The following is a 16,959-nucleotide window of genomic DNA, read 5'->3' on the forward strand; positions in this document are numbered from 1 at the left end:
TGATATACTTTCAACACCTGTGAGGCTCACACCAGGCAAGGCAGGACATTTTTGTTTTAACCCTCACCCTTTCCTGTGATCCTAATGTAGGCAATCAGTCAGACTAAAACATGAATGGATGATGCAGAATGGAAACCCAAGCTTTTCTTAAAGGTTCTGCGACTCCAGGCTTTCCTGCATTCAGGAGGTCCAACCACTGTGAAAAGAAAAGCCTTAGTGCTAAGTCACATGTGGAGTTTTGACAATTATGTGCGGTTGAACCTTTTTATTACTCATCTAAGAGCTTCCTCAGCGATCAATGCAAAGAAATAGAGGAAAACAACAGATTGGGAAAGACTACAGATCTCTTCAAGAAAATTAGAGATACCAAGGGAACATTTCATGCAAAGATGGGCTCAATAAAGGATAGAAATGGTATGGACCTAACAGAAGCAGAAGATATTAAGAAGAGGTAGCAAGAATACACAGAAGAACTGTGCAAAAAAGATCTTCATGACCAAGATAATCAGGATGGTGTGATCACTCACCTAGAGCCAGACATCCTGGAATGTGAAGTCAAGTGGGCCTTAGAAAGCATCACTACGAACAAAGCTAGTGGAAGTGATAGAATTTCAGTTGAGCTATTTCAAATCCTGAAAGATGATGCTGTGAAAGTGCTGCACTCAATATGCCAGCAAATTTGGAAAACTCAGCAGTGGCCACAGGACTGGAAAAGGTCAGTTTTCATTCCAGTCCCAAAGAAAGGCAATGCCAAAGAATGCTCAAACTACACACAATTGCACTCATCTCACACACTACTAAAGTAATGCTCAAAATTCTCCAAGCCAGACTTCAGCAATACATGAACCACGAACTTCCAGATGTTCAAGCTGGTTTTAGAAAACGCAAAGGAACCAGAGATCAAACATCCTCTGGATCATGGAAAAAGCAAGAGAGTTCCAGAAAAACATCTATTTTTGCTTTGTTAATTATGCCAAAGCCTTTGACTATGTGGATCCCAATAAACTGTGGAAAATCTGAAGCAGATGGGAATACCAGGCCACCTGACCTGCCTCTTGAGAAACCTATATGCAGGTCAGGAAGCAACAGTTAGAACTGGACATGGAACAACAGACTGGTTCCAAATAGGAAAAGGAGTACGTCAAGGCTGTATATTGTCATCCTGCTTATTTAACTTGTATGCAGAGTACATCATGAGAAACTCTTGGCTGGAAGAAGCACAAGCTGGAATCAAGACTGCCGGGAGAAATATCAATAACCTCAGATATGCAGATGGCACCACCCTTATGGCAGAAAATGAAGAGGAACTCAAAAGCCTCTTGATGAAAGTGAAAGTGGAGAGTGAAAAAGTTGGCTTAAAGCTCAACATTCAGAAAACAAAGATCATGGCATCTGGTCCCATCACTCCATGGGAAATAGATGGGGAAACAGTGGAAACAGTGTCAGACTATTTTTGGGTGCTCCAAAATCACTGCAGATGGTGATTGCAGCCATGACATTAAAAGACGCTTACTCCTTGGAAGAAAAGTTATGACCAACCTAGACAGCATATTGAAAAGCAGAGACATTACTTTGCTAACAAAGGTCTGTCTAGTTAAGGCTATGGTTTTTCCAGTGATCATGTATGGATGTGAGAGATGGACTGTGAAGAAAGCTGAACACTGAAGAATTGATGCTTTTGAACTGAGGTGTTGGAGAAGACTCTTGAGTGTCCCTTGGACTGCAAGGAGATCCAACCAGTCCATCCTAAAGGAGATCAGCCCTGGGATTTCTTTGGAAGGAATGATGTTAAAGCTGAAACTCCAGTACTTTGGCCACCTCATGCGAAGTGTTGATTCATTGGAAAAGATTCCGATGCTGGGAGGATTGGGGGCAGGAGGAGAAGGGGACGACAGAGGATGAGATGGCTGGATGGCATCACCGACTCGATGGACGTGAGTTTGAGTGAACTCTGGGAGTTGGTGATGGACAGGGAGGCCTGGCGTGCTGCGATTCATGGGGTCGCAAAGAGTCGGACACGACTGAGCGACTGAATTGAACTGAAGAGCTTTTATTACCTGTGAGGGACTAGGAAGTCCTGAGAACCACCACAGCTTTCCTCCAGATAGTGCCAACCAAGTGCAAAATAAGGTTAGTTGGTGAGTTGGGCTTGCTTAACGAAAGTTATGTGTTTGTGTGGTTTGTGTGTGTGTGTGTGTGTGTGTGTGTGTGAGAGAGAGAGAGAGAGAGAATGAATGTGTCTTTTTGAGCATGACCTTGCAGTTATTTTTTGAAATCAGTTAAGTCTGTGCTCTCAATTTCTTCACAGTTAATTTTTATCTTTTTAAATTGACTATCTCCAGTTCAGAAAACTTGCATTCAGATCTTGTCTTCAGATTAGCACAATAAAGCATGGATTTGCCAAAATCCTCAGGAATACCATTCCCTCCATTGATATAGACGTGGCAACCTATTTGCAGAATAGTGTGTCAGTGTTGCCGGTATGTCAATTAAATGTACTCTGCTTCAGCAGAAAGGATATTCTCTCTCTAGAGGTGTTACTCCTTTTACATGTTCAGTTTGTCATGAATCATGTTTTGAAAGACAAGCACATCCTTTTTTTCACTTTACTATGTAACTTGGCATGGGATTGTTTTTTGGCTCTGTTTTGTTTTGCATAAGTGTGCATGAACTAAGATCTTTTCCTAAATATAAGTATGATAATGTCCATCTAAAGTTTTTGAAAAGTGCCAGGATAATTTATACAATATTTTTATGAGTTTAATTTTCTATTGCTCCAGTCAATATGTTGCAAAAACTCATTTTTGAAGTAAAATCAGTGCTGTACAGAAGTGATTAGCATTTTTACACAACAGACTGCTCTAGATTGAGTTGGAATTGAAGTTTGTTTACTGCCCCCTCTGTCTGGAATGCTTCTTGCCTTGGCTGCCGCATGTCTTCCTCTATTATTCAGAGACTTCTCTGATAATCTAATCTAATTTGAACTCTTATTTCCTATTTTTTGATCATTATTCTTAAAAGCCCCTGACCACTAATTATATGTTTATTTATTGTCAAATAAAGTATACATTTGACAACAGGAGGGGCTATGTTTTCTTCACAGCAGTATTTTCAAAACATGGAAAAATGTTTTCAGGACCTGGAACTCAAGAAATATTTGTTGAATAAATAAATGGATGAATGGATGAATGAATGAAGAGAAGAATGCTGGAAATAACTTCCTGGCAGTTCAAAGAGCACAGCTGCCTGAAAAATACAGTCCTGCACAAGAAACTTCTAGTAGTATTACACATTCACTTGAAATTTGTCATTGCACTAGATTTAAAGGAAGGACTTGGTGAATTTATACCATGAGCACTAAGATAACCACCATAGCTGCAAAATCACCACTATTTTTCAGCCATTTAGTATCTACTGTGTTTAGTGCTAAAAACTTAACATACATTGTTTCATTCAGTCTTTCATGTTACATGATATGTGGGCTAAACCAATAATTACCTTATGTAACCAGTTAAACTGGGCCTTACAACTCACTCAAGGTCCCACAGCAGGTGAGTTATGGCAGGACCAGGACTCAAACTCAGCCCTGCCCTTATTTCTAAGCCCAGTCATAGCCACATGGCTATCATTGTCCTTTCTCATCTATGCTGGTTATAATCTTATACAGTTGAATCTACCAGGTGAAAACATTTGATGTGTTCTTAAATAGGTATTGACAGGCACATTAATGTGGAAAGCAGTGGTGCAAGAGTTAGTATCTCAGCTATTGCTTAGCAGTTGAGATTATTAGTCCAGTAATAAGATTCAGTGTAGAGTCTTAGCTTAGACATTTTTTAGACTGACTGCAGAACAAACCCCTGATGGTTCAGACAAAAGAGTTTGCCTGCAATGCAGGAGACCTGAGTTCAATCCCTGGGTTGGGAAGATCCCTGGAGGAGGGCATGGCAACTCACTCCAGTATTCTTGTCAGGAGAATCCCCATAGACAGAGGAGCCTGGGGAGTTAAATCGTCCATGGAGTCGCAAAGAGTCGGACATGACTGAGACTAAGCCCAGCTCAGCAGAACAAACCAGATATCCTACTTGCAGCGTAAGTAAAAACAGAGATTAAAAACTACAGCCTATTTAGGAATCCAAAAATAAGTTCACTACAGGTGACTCTCTGGAAGGGAAAAGTTGAGAAGTGTGAGTAGATTGTGAGAGAAACGTCTCTCTCAACTCTTACACCCCCGCCCCCCATGTGTCGTATATTTGATATAAGGAAAAGAGCGTTTTAGGCTTGTCAAAGACTTAGATTCTAGTTCTGACTGCCTATTGTGACCTTTGGTAAGCCACTGAACAGTATGTATGTGAGAGTTCTGAACTGCTTGGGTTAATTCTTCGTGGGTCTGCCATTTGCTAGCTCTGTAATTTTGTGTTGTTATTCAAACTTTCTAGAATATAGCAGGGGCTCAGTGTTAGCCAACTGTTACCCACTCGGGCACAAAGGTTCCAGCACCCGCCCTTTCCCTTTTCTCTTTCTCTTCCGCTCTCTCCTTCTTCCTCCCATTCTAAAGGGCTCCCTTGCTCCCTCTGCGGGCCGACGGCCACAGTACCAAGCCTTCTGGTTGCTATGGGTACCGAGGTAACGCGGTAACCAAGGAGACCAAGGCGGAAGCTCTGGGCTGCTGGCTGCGGCTTGCTAGAGTGACGCCGACGTCTGGGGGCTCCAGGTGGGTCGGCTGGTTGCGGTGGCGGCGGGCGGTGGGCTTCGCAGTCGACTTAGCGGGCAGCGCGCTGGGTGTGGGTGGTGCAGGAGCGGGTGGGACAGCAGGAAAGGAGACTGGACTCCGGGGGAAGCTGGGGGTGCAGGTCCAGCAGGTGTTAGTTGAACACCTGCCGTGTGTCTTACACTGGGCCAGGCACGCGGGCTGCAGGAAGTGGCTTGACTTCCGGAGTTGAGCGTCTTTTCTCCAAACAAAAGACTTTACAGGCAGTGATGCTATTGGATTCATGAACGAGGGTGAACCCCAGATAGTGAAACGTGGGCTTCTTCACTTCACTTGTACCCTTTCTATAACACAGACTTTTGGAAAGAAGTCTTTGAATCTTGAAAAATTTGGTGCCCTGACAAATCATTTTCACGCCCCTTTTGTAACCTTCCTTCTTCCCAGGCAGCCACATGCAGGCACTTCATTCTTAGAAGTCAACTCTTTCCAAGTAAAGATCTCGGTGAGGGGTGCCAGATTCCTGAGAAATCTGAAGCTGTGGAAGTTTTTTCTTCCTCATCAGCGTTAGAGGAGCTCAGATAAATATTTCACTTACGTGTGTTTATATATGGAGGTAGCAAGACGTTAAAAAAGTACAAAGTTAGCTACCCAGGATTAGAACTATGCTAACTGTATGTTTATGGGAGATGAAACACATACACACACAAACACACACACACACACACACACACCCCTACCTCTACTTCCCTCTAGCACCTTGCCTAGAGTCTGCTAGAGGTCTGTCCTGACCTCCCATAGTATTGCCAGTTGTGTCACAAATTAATTATTTGAAAGAATCTCAGTCCTTTGTTTATTTCCTTCAAATCACTAATACTTCCCACAATTACTTGCTTTTAAATTTTTTCCTACCTCCATCAGAGTGTAAGTTTAATGAGGGTTAGTACTATCCTTGCCTGGTTCACTTTGTTCCTCAGTGCTTTACCTGGTATATGACACATGGAAAAAAGAAAACAAAATGGGTGTATTTGGTTTAATTTTTTTTTCCGTTGGGTAGATTGTTCATTGAATTTAAAGCAGTGGGAAAAAATTAAATACTAAAAACTAGCACATTATTGGAGAAGGCGATGGCACTCCACTCCAGTACTCTTGCCTGGAAATCCAATGGACGGAGGAGCCTGGTGGGCTGCAGTCCATGGGGTCGCTAGGAGTTGGACACGACTGAGCGACTTCATTTTCACTTTTCACTTTCACGCATTGGAGAAGGAAATGGCAACCCATTCCAGTGTTCTTGCCTGGAGAATCCCAGGGACAGGGGAGCCTGGTGGGCTGCCGTCTATGGGGTCGAACAGAGTCGGACACGACTGAAGAGACTTAGCAGCAGCAGCAGCAGCAGCACGTTATTACTGATAGTACACTGTGTGTGGGCACAGTACTAATTGCTGGGGATTCAAAATTCAATGGTAGGTCTGCCTTCAAATATTTGGGATACTTGGGGAAATAACCTTTATATAAGCAAAGCAGAAAATAAATAAATAAAAACACATGACAGCATATAGTAGCAAATGAGTATAATACACATTATTACACATGTTCTTACAGGAGAGAATCTCATTTCTAATGGAAGAAACCTTCATGATAGAGGTGGCCTTTGAACTGGGCACTGACAAAATAAAAGTTGGTGAGCTGAGAAAGTGGAAAATAAGGCATAAGGCTTAGGAAGATTGGAATGCATAATGCAGGATCTTAACTACTAAGCAGAATAGCTAGGTATTTTTCCCCTGTGTTTAGGGGGAACCATTTAGAGACTAAATACATGGGAGCAATTTGTTATGCACTAGGGTTTCAGTGGTGTCTAAATAAATTGCTGTAAAATTTAGAAAATAGTTTTGGTCAAACAGTTCTTTTTAAGACAGGTTAAGTGTACAACAGTGGGAAAAATCTGAATGATATAGATTAGTTATTTTAAGTTGTAGATTTTAAATCCAAAGAGGATCTAACAGGACTGAGAATAAAATCATAATTTCTGGTTTGTCACCAATCTTTGATGGGTGCCTTAATTTTTCCAGGCCTGAAAGATGTTCACAAGAGAACACCTTGGATAACAGTGGCATGTATGAGAACGGATGGGAGAAATAGACTATCAATATATAAAAGGACTTAAGTTTCTAAAAGGTATGGTTTATAAATTTAGAACTTATTATATGTAATCACATAAAGTTTTAGTTGATATAGAAGTAATAGTAATTATATATTACTTTATTATTATGCCTTTCAAATGACTTTTTAAGCTCCAGAAGAGCTTAAGTCTGACCCAGAGGCTCATTATGTTAAAAATAGACTTGAAATCAGAGCAGCTATGAATAAAGCCGAGTCTTGCTGCTCCCCTCACTTACTTCTCAAGGTAGTTTCTAAGACTACCCCTTTCCCTGAACCCTGAACTCTCTGAAGCCCTTTAGGAGCTCACAGCTTTATAGCCATGAATCAAAGACCTTTTGTTTGATATTCTGCAAATTAGGGACGAGGAGGCCCACAGCATCTTACAATGGATAAACAAAGAGGCTCAGACCCCTCTCACACAAAGGTCTCTTGAGTATAAACTTGGTATCTTTTAATATTATCATTTTTATTTTATTGAAAAAAATATATTAAAATGTAGTTCATTTACAGTGTTGTGTTGATTTTCAGGTATACAGCAAAATAATTCAGATATATATATATATATATATATGCTGTTTTTTAGATTCTTTCCATTATAGGTTATTACAAGATATTGAGTATAGTTCTCTGTGCTATGCAGTAGGTCCTTGTTGGTCATCTATTTTGTATATAGTAGTCTGTATATTTTATCCTTTCTCCTACCCTTTCCCTTTTGGTAACCATAAGTTTGTTTTCTATGTCTGTGGGTCTCTTTCTGTTTTGTAAGTAAGTTCATTTGTATCATTTTTTTAGATTCCACATATAAGTGATATCATATGATATTTGTCTTTATTTTCCCCTGGTGGCTCAGACAGTAAAAATTCTGCCTGCAAAGCAAGAGATCCAGGTTCGTTCCCTGGGTCAGGAAGATTACCCCAGAGAAGGGAATTGCTACCCACTCCAGTATTCTTGCCTGAAGAATTCTATGGATGGAGGAGCCTGGTGGGCTACAGTCCATGGGGTCGCAAAGAGTTACACACTACTGAGCAACTAACACTTTCAGTATTTCACTTAGTATTATAACCTCTAGGTCCATTTCATTCCTTTTTTATGGGTAGTAACATCCCATTGTCATTTTCACAGGACTACTTTTCAGTTTTAGTTAGAAATTATTTTAAAAGGGTATCTTACCCCTTGATGTAAAGCTGAACTTTTTCAGTTTTTTGTAAATGAACCTGCACATAGAAGGTAAAAAGTGGGTGACTTAGGTACCATTTAGTGCTGTGAGGGAGTGCTTAATTATCTTAATTGGCTGAAATATTGAATGCAGCCATGATATTAATCCCTGGTTTACTTTCAGGGCCTATGGTAGGAGAAAATGACATGTGCTTATTTAGTAGGCCACTCACAAGCACAAGATATTATGCTATGGATCATATGTTTATAGTCCTTTCTTTAGCTTTTAAAAAAGATGTTAATTTTAAAATATTATATATAGCATAATATTATATTTTAATATTAAAATATATTGCATATGTAATACATATGCATTTAAAATAAGGATCATATCAGACAGATAAAATATTACCTTTTTTATTAATTTAAGCAGTTTTAATTAAATTCATTTTCATTTAACATTTCTTGCTTGGGTCTTTAATTTCTTAGTACAATGGTAAACATTTTAATCTATTCAAAATAGCTTGCTTATTAGACCGCTTTAGTATGTGTTAATGGAGAAGGCGATGGCACCCCACTCTAGTACTCTTGCCTGGAAAATCCCACGGATGGAGGAGCCTGGTAGGCTGCAGTCTACCGGGTCACTAAGAGTTGGACACGACTGAGCGACTTCACTTTCACGCATTGGAGAAGGAAATGGCAACCCACTCCAGTGTTCTTGCCTGGAGAATCCCAGGGACGGGGAAGCCTGGTGGGCTGCCATCTATGGGGTCACACAGAGTCTGACATGACTGAAGCGACTTAGCAGCAGCAGTATGTGCTAAAGCAAGGAAAAATCCTTATTTATTGACTTTTAAATCTTCAAGTGTAAGATTATCTGGATGGTTAGAAGAATCAACTAACCTTAGAAAAGATAAGTTTTCCATTACATGAAAACAGTGGTTTCCCAAATAGCGCATTCTGCCAATGGTGTGATGGTAAATTGTCTTTGCCTAGGGCAACTTTTGAATACTTTGAATTTCCATTAGTAAATTTCTTGTTTCCATTTTGTGATGGCAGGCCTCGATCTTTGGATTGCTTTCCCAAAGTGGGAACTTATGAAAAAGGATGATTTAGAACATCATAGGCTGGAGGGTTCCCTTTTCTCCACACCCTCTCCAGAATACATTGTTTGTAGATGATTTTGATGATGGCCATTCTGACTGGTGTGAGGTGATACCTTCACCATTATAGCTTTGATTTACATTTCTCTAATAATGAGCATTATTAATCATCTTTTCATGTGTTTATTGGCCATCTGTCTATTGGTGAGAATGTCAACTGATGCAGTCATTATGGAAAACAGTATGGAGATTCCATAAAAAACTAGGAATAAATCTACCATATGACCCAGGAATTCCTCTACTGGGCATATATCCTGAGAAAACCACAATTCTAAAAGACACATGTACCCCAGTGTTCATTGGAGTAATATTTACAATAGTCAGCACATAGAAGCAACCTAGATGTCCATGAGAGATGAATGGATAAAGAAGTTATGATGCTTTTATACAATGGAGTGTTAGTCAGCCATAAAAAGGAAAGAGTTTGAGTCAGTTGTAATGAGGTAGATGAGCCTAGAGCCTCTTACACAGAGTGAAGTCAGAAAAACAAGTATCATATGATAACACATATATATGGAAGCTAGAAACATGGTACTGATGAACCTAGCAGAGAACAGACTTGTGGACACAACAGAGAAGGTGAGGGTGGGATGAACTAAGAAAGTAGTATTGAGATACATACACTGTCATGTGTAAAATAGTGGGAAGTTGCTAAATAACACAGGGAGCCCAGCCTGGTGCTCTGTGATGACCTAGAGGGGTAGAATGGGGAGAGGCTCAGGAGGCTCAGGAGGGAAGGGACATATACATATAATTATGACAAATTTGCATTGTTAGATGACCCAAATCAACGCAACACTGTTAATTGACTTTTCACCAATTAAAGAATAAAATGAGAAACAAAAACAAACAAAATACATGAGCCATTCTGGGTCATATTGTGTATTTGTATCCGGGGGAGAACAAAGTTGAGGACAGAAAAATGATGCAGTCTAGTAAATCAGGGAACGAGAAAACTTTCCAAGCAACTACTGAACTTTTGCTATTCAGTTATAAGAAAAAAAAAAGATCAAAGGACGTATGGAATTATGAGGTTTGCATAATAGTTTATCTGTATTTCCCTGGTTCCATTAGGAGACTAAAGTTTTGTGCTTTGGTAGTCTTCCTACTCGCGTTGTTATATCCTTATTGTCCAAAGAAAGGTGACTAATTCTCTGTTGGTTTTAGGAAAGGAAATAGGCAGAACAGCATGACTCACAATTATAATTTTCCTTTTTTCTTCATGCAAGAAAATTGACTCATGTGTGTGACTTGATAAAACCTTTAATTGAGAAGAAGACTTACTAATTGCATTCAGTGAAGCAAAATGCCCACTGAATAAGACTATTTATTGGTTAAGTAACATTATCAGCAGAGCTGTAAATCTGAATTATCTCACCCTAATGAAATTTAGAGATTTTTCTTTCATTCATTTCAGTCTTCATGTATCCATTCAGCTTTATGCATAATGTACATACACATATAAAATTGTATTGTATGTATCAATGCATAAATGAAACTAAGTCAATTTAAGTTATTGTAATTAATCAGACATATTAATTTGGGGCATTCTTTTTTTTTAATGATAATGATAATGATTACATTATGGAACTTTTCATGGAAAACTTACTGACAGTAGACTGAGGATCTGGCAGTTGGGTTTCTGATAAAAATCAAAAAGGGATACATAGACTATGTTACTCTATGTTCTAGAATTTTTTAAAAGGTATCTTTTGTAGCCTCTGTTTGATAGAAATGAGACGAAAAGTTTTACCTACAAAGAAAGGATAGGAGCAAACCAAATTTGGTTTTTCATTCCTGTGATTTCTTTAGTTCTCTTTGACACTGATTTCAGCTTTGAAAGACAGGACTGGGTGGTGGAGAAATGAGTCTGAGTTTGATGTCTCTCCTAGTACTTTCTCCTTTCAAAATGTCCCACGGTGTTGTCTTTATTTGTGTGATTTTTCCCTTTGATTGTGAGTTCTTTGAGAGAAGAAGCCATGTCTTATTTACCATTGTGACTTCAGGACTCGCAATATGCATCAGAAAGGAGCAGCTGAATAATTGTTGATTGAAGGCACAAATAAACCTAGTCTTATTATATAGCCATTATGTTACTTACAATGTAAAATTATTTTGTATAATTCCGTTTTGGAATTCTCTTCAAAGAATAAATTCCTTCAGAATTTTTCCAAAGTAGTAAAAATCTATCCTTCCAGGCTTGATTTGATTTCTGGAAGCAAGTAACTTGAAACTAGATTTGAGTGAACAGAACAGTTGCTCCTGCTGGACAGTATAATTTTTAGTTTTGAATGAAGAATAGCAAAGTAGATTTGTGTGTTTGTGGACTCAGCAGACAGTCTCAGAAGAGACATTCCAAAAATGTTTTATCAGTGGTTGCATCATTGAAATTATAAAATAATCCCCCAGAGATTTGATTCATTCGATTGTGTGGACAATAGATTTACACTTAATTATTCCTATTTTGTTATACTTGATAGTGTATTTACTCAGGGTTGGGAAGATCCCCTGGAGAAGGGAAAGGCTACCCACTCCAGTATTCTGGCTTGGGAAATTCCATGGACTGTATAGTCCATGGGGTCGCAAAGAGTCGGACGTGACTGAGCGACTTTCACTTCACTCATTCTGATGTCGTCTCTCCTGAGTCTTTGAGCAAAGCTTCCAGATTTATTTCCTCTTCTTCCTTATAAAATTTTCATACTGAATTAAGTAAGTCAGACAAAGAAGGAGAAATATCGTATAACATCCTTTATACGTGGAATCTAAAAAGAAATGATACAAATGAACTTACTTACGAAATGGAAAGAGACCTACAGACTTGCAGAACTAACTTATGGTTTCAGGGTTGGGGAACAGATGGGAGAAAGGGATAGTTGGGGAGTTTGAGATGGATATATACACAGTGCTGTGTTTAAAATTGATAACCAACAAGGATCTACTGTATAGCACATGGAGCTCTGTTCAATGTTGTGTGGTGGCCTGGATGGGATGGGAGTTTGGGGGAGAATGGTTACACGTATATATGTGGCTAGGTCCCTTCGCTGTTCACCTGAGGGTGTCACAACATTGTTTGTTAATCGGCTATTGAAGAAAGTGAAGGAAGTGAAGTCGCTCAGTCGTGTCCGACTCTTTGCGACCCCATGGACTGTAGCCTGCCAGGCTTCTACATCCATGGGATTCTCCAGGCAAGAATACTGGAGTGGGTTGCCATTTCCTTCTCCAGGGGATCTTCCCGACCCAGGGATTGAACCCAGGTCTCCCGCCTTGGGCGCAGATGCTTTACTTCAGTACAAAATAGAAAGTTAAAAAAAAAAAGTTTTGTAAGGAACTCTCATTAGCTACATTCTGTATTCTGCTTTCCAAATGCTTTTTAGGCACTTAAGTCACCCATACTGGGCCTCAGCCTACATTTCCAAATTTACACCTTCTTTCCCCTCTCCATTCAAGAGCTGCTTTCCCCCCCGCAGTGAGGAAAGTTCATCCAGTCCACATGTTCATATATTAGCCTCCTTTCACATTAAAGCTCCAGGTTAAACGCTAGCCAGCTTGAATTCTCTTCTTTGGCTCCCTTCTTATATCTGTAAATTTTATAGCCTCTGTAATTCCTACCTTGTTTTATGGTGTTTATATATAGGTCTTTTGTGCCCTGTTTGACTCTACACTATGGGAGCCAGAAAGCAGATCTTCTCCTTGAGTCCTTCATATCTCTCAGTTTAGTGCTGTGCGTATAATAGAGCCTTAATAAATATTTGTAGGGGTTATAGCACATATATAAAATGATGGTATCAGATGGTTTGAGTCTTTATACTATGGACTCCATGATATTGCCTCTTATATTTTAAAGTGTCTGAACTTTGAAAGTTTTTATTCATATAAAAATCTAATAATTGTGCATATGCTGTGATTAGTTTCTCAGTTGTGCCCAACTCTTTTGCGACCCCATGGACTGCAGCCCGCCAGGTGCCTCTGTCCTTGGGGATTCTCCAGGCAAGAATACTGGAGTGGATTGCCATGCCCTCTTCCAGGGGATCTTCCCAACCCAGGGATCGAACCCAGGTCTCCTGCATTGTGGGCGGATTCTTTACCAACTGAGCCACCAGGGAAGCCCAATAGTTGTGCATGCGATTCAGTAATTCAGCGTTACAGAGTAAATGATTCTAGAACCTCGAATAACTTGGATACTCAGGAAATAGGGTGTTCTGAATAACTTAATTTTCTGGTTAACTTGAGTTAGGCAAAAAATCTTTTTTTGTTTCATTTCTTGTTGAAAAATTCTTTCTCAATATGCTAATTTCTGATGGTAGCAGAGTATTGTTACAGTTTTTTGATAAATGAGATTATTAGACTGCCTTAGGGTAATTACTGCATATCTTAATTCTTATTTTACATTAACATATATATATATATATATAAAGTTTTTGAGCTTGAATTGTGTTTCTAAGGTTCTTTTCACTATATTTAGCTCTGGATTTTATTTTTGGCTGGGAACAAATATCTGATATATATTTTTGTAATCTTAATCATAGAAAGAGTCAGAATATGTGCTTTTTTTGTTTTAATGATTTTATTCTTCACTTTCAGTTGAATGTTTCCACAGTCTTGTGCTATGTAATTTTTGGTAAAATTTTTGTTCCATCAGATATGTTATAGCTATAGCTATATTAGTATGTAGTTATTTGTATAACTTATATATAGCACATATAATAATTTCTTGTTGCTTAACCTTTGATTTGACCTCTTCTCTCAAAATTATTTCTGGTTTAAAATTTTTCCTGAATTATATGTAGTTTCAAATCTTTAATGTAATCATTTTACCTCTGAAGTAATTCTTTTGCCTTTGTTACTTTTTCAGAAGTTTTCACAAATCACAATAATTTTTAGGTAATACTAAGAAAATCATGAACACCAAAGATTTTGTGGTTCTTCCATGGGGAAAACCTGGAAATTCTGTAAAGCTAAAATATAAGTAAGTGCATATATGTTTATTACTTAAGTAGAAGAAGTTGCAAAAGTTTCTATGTATTATAATTTAAATACTTTTCATGTGAAGCTGTTAGAGTTGAAGTAAAATTTTGTGAATTCTCATCTCCATTTTCTTCACATTGCTGTATTTTTATAAGAGAATAGATTTGAAAGATTATAAATCTATCATGGTTTAAAATGAGACTAAAAATATTTATGGCACAAGAATCTATGCGAATTGGGACCATCAACTATTGAAGCAATTTAACAGAAAGTTACTAATTTTACTAACACTTATTCAAAATTATAAAAGAATCACCCTGAAGAACTGAAAGCAATTGAAATTGAGAGAGACTGTCAAGGTGAGAAACCTTTAAACGGGGAAAAGAAATCACTAACTAAGCTGAGTTCCCTGCACTCTACAGCAACTTCCCTCCCATTAGCTATTTTACACATGGTTCAGTTCAGTTCAGTTCAGTCGCTCAGTCGTGTCTGACTCTTTGTGACCCCATGAATCGCAGCACACCAGGCCTCCCTGTCTATCACCAACTCCTGGAGTTCACTCAAACTCATGTCCATCAAGTCAGTGATGCCATCCAGTCATCTCATCCTCTGTCGTCCCCTTCTCCTCCTGCCCCCAATCCCTCCCAGCATCAGAGTCTTTTCCAATGAGTCAACTCTTCGCATGAGGTGGCCAAAGTAATGGAGTTTCAGCTTCAGCATCATTCCTTCCAAAGAATACCCAGGGCTGATCTCCTTCAGAATGGACTGGTTGGATCTCCTTGCAGTCCAAGAGACTCTCAAGAGTCTTCTCCAACACCACAGTTCAAGAGCATCAATTCTTTGGCGATCAGCCTTCTTCACAGTTCAACTCTCACATCCATACATGACCACAGGAAAAACCATAGCCTTGACTAGACGGACCTTTGTTGGCAAAGTAATGTCTCTGCTTTTGAATATGCTATCTAGGTTGGTCATAACTTTCCTTCCAAGGTGTAAGCGTCTTTTAATTTCATGGCTGCAGTCACCATCTGCAGTGATTTTGGAGCCCCCCAAAATAAAGTCTGACACTGTTTCCACTGTTTCCCCATCTATTTCCCATGAAGTGATGGGGCCAGATGCCATGATCTTTGTTTTCTGAATGTTGAGCTCTAAGCCAACTTTTTCACTCTCCTCTTTCACTTTCATCAAGAGGCTTTTTAGTTCCTCTTCACTTTCTGCCATAAGGGTGGTGTTATCTGCATATCTGAGGTTATTGATATTTTTCCCTGCAGTCTTGATTCCAGCTTGTGCTTCTTCCAGCCCAGAATTTCTCATGATGTACTCTGCATATAAGTTAAATAAGCAGGGTGACAATATACAGCCTTGATGTACTCCTTTTCCTATTTGGAACCAGTCTGCTGTTCCATGTCCAGTTCTAACTGTTGCCTCCTTACCTGGATATAGGTTTCTCAAGAGGCAGGTCAGGTAACGTAATGTATCTATTTCAGTGCTACTCTCTCAGTGAGTATACCTATGGCTGATTCATGTTGATGTATGGCAGAAACCAACATAACATTGTAAAGCAATTATCCTCTCATTAAAAAGAAATAAATTTTAAAAAAATTATAAAAAAATATATCAATGACTACCCTTGCACTTTTCAATGTTAAAGGACATTACCTTGAGTCAGTTCTCCTAGGAAGGGTACCTTCTGTCCTAGATTGCCTGGAAGATGCATTCAGCCTGAACCAAGCAATTCTGGGTATTGTGGGAATTTCAGGACTTGTAGGGGTACCAAACGTTCAATGTACTCTTTCCCTTTGAGGTCATCTAGAATCACTGGAAATTTCTAAGGCCTTTGTCTCAAATATTATTCAGAACCAGCCAGCATGGGCTAGGGGCAGAGTATTGATATTTTAATTTTAGTTTCTGAGTTCCTTGATCCAGATCAATAGTACTGTGGTTACTTAGTGTCTTCAGAACTTTCCTAACTGTCACTTCACCTTTGAGATACTGTGTGTAAAAGCGTTGTGTCAACTGGAAGATGTTGTATGGCATTATCATTATTAGGTTTATTAGCTTTTGGTAGGGAATGGAGCTATCTAATTGCTAGTATTGCCAATTTTCCTTTTTTCAATGCATTTTGGTGATATGTTTTAAGTCTGTGTGTATTTACCTTTAAACATTCATTCAACATTTGTTAAGTACACATATTCTACACACTGTGCTAAGGAATGATGGATACAAAAGAAAGAAGTCACAGTCTTTGCCCTCAGGTAGCTTGTGGAGGATGTGAATATATAAAATTGTATCTACAGAGTCATATGAAACATGGTGTGATATTAAAGCACAGGCAGTTATGAGAATATAGCCCAAACTGCTAGGGCAGAGGTGAGGAGGTCTTGTCTGAAAGATGCAGTTACTTGGGTGGTTACTGGGTGAAATGTGTGCAAAGGCACACAGACACGTAGTCTGGGGACTTTCAGGCATAGCCAGTTCGCTAAGATTTATAGAAAAGAATTGGAGAGAATTGCAAGTCACCTAGTTAATAAATTAATTTGTATGCCACACTAAGGAGTTTAGGATTTGTCTTGGAGATGAGGGGGAGTCACTGTTCCCTGGCCTGTATGTCTCCTTGATTCATCCATGATTCACAACCTATAGAAACTAGGCTTGGATCCCCCATTCTAAGGTCATTGCTCTGGAGTTTCTTTTCTTGCTCTTTCCTTGTTCCAAGTTTTTTTTTATTTTTGTTTGTTTGTTTGACATTGTCTTCACAGGTGTCTTAATATTGTCTGACATGTTAGAGTTCTCCAACTCCTGTCTCTGTTT

At 39.0% G+C, this 16,959-nt stretch overlaps 1 protein-coding gene across 4 annotated transcripts in view; it reads left to right on the forward strand.

The window, feature by feature from the left end:
- Positions 1-4,608: 4,608 nt before the first annotated feature.
- ZBBX (zinc finger B-box domain containing) overlaps positions 4,609-16,959 on the forward strand; it is a 125,410-nt gene continuing 113,059 nt past the window's right edge. For 3 of the 4 annotated variants that reach the window (XM_061416798.1, XM_061416816.1, XM_061416807.1), the window contains exons 1-3: positions 4,609-4,711; positions 6,775-6,880; positions 14,036-14,149. In XM_061416798.1, the coding sequence (XP_061272782.1) occupies positions 14,082-14,149 (68 nt within the window). In that variant the 5' untranslated portion in view covers positions 4,609-4,711; positions 6,775-6,880; positions 14,036-14,081. Of the gene's footprint in view, positions 4,712-6,774; positions 6,881-14,035; positions 14,150-16,959 lie in introns of those variants that run through there. The other variant, XM_061416823.1, reaches the window with a different exon arrangement.

The sequence above is a fragment of the Bos javanicus genome, chromosome 1 (assembly GCF_032452875.1).
Source record: "Bos javanicus breed banteng chromosome 1, ARS-OSU_banteng_1.0, whole genome shotgun sequence".
Taxonomy (NCBI): domain Eukaryota; kingdom Metazoa; phylum Chordata; class Mammalia; order Artiodactyla; family Bovidae; genus Bos; species Bos javanicus.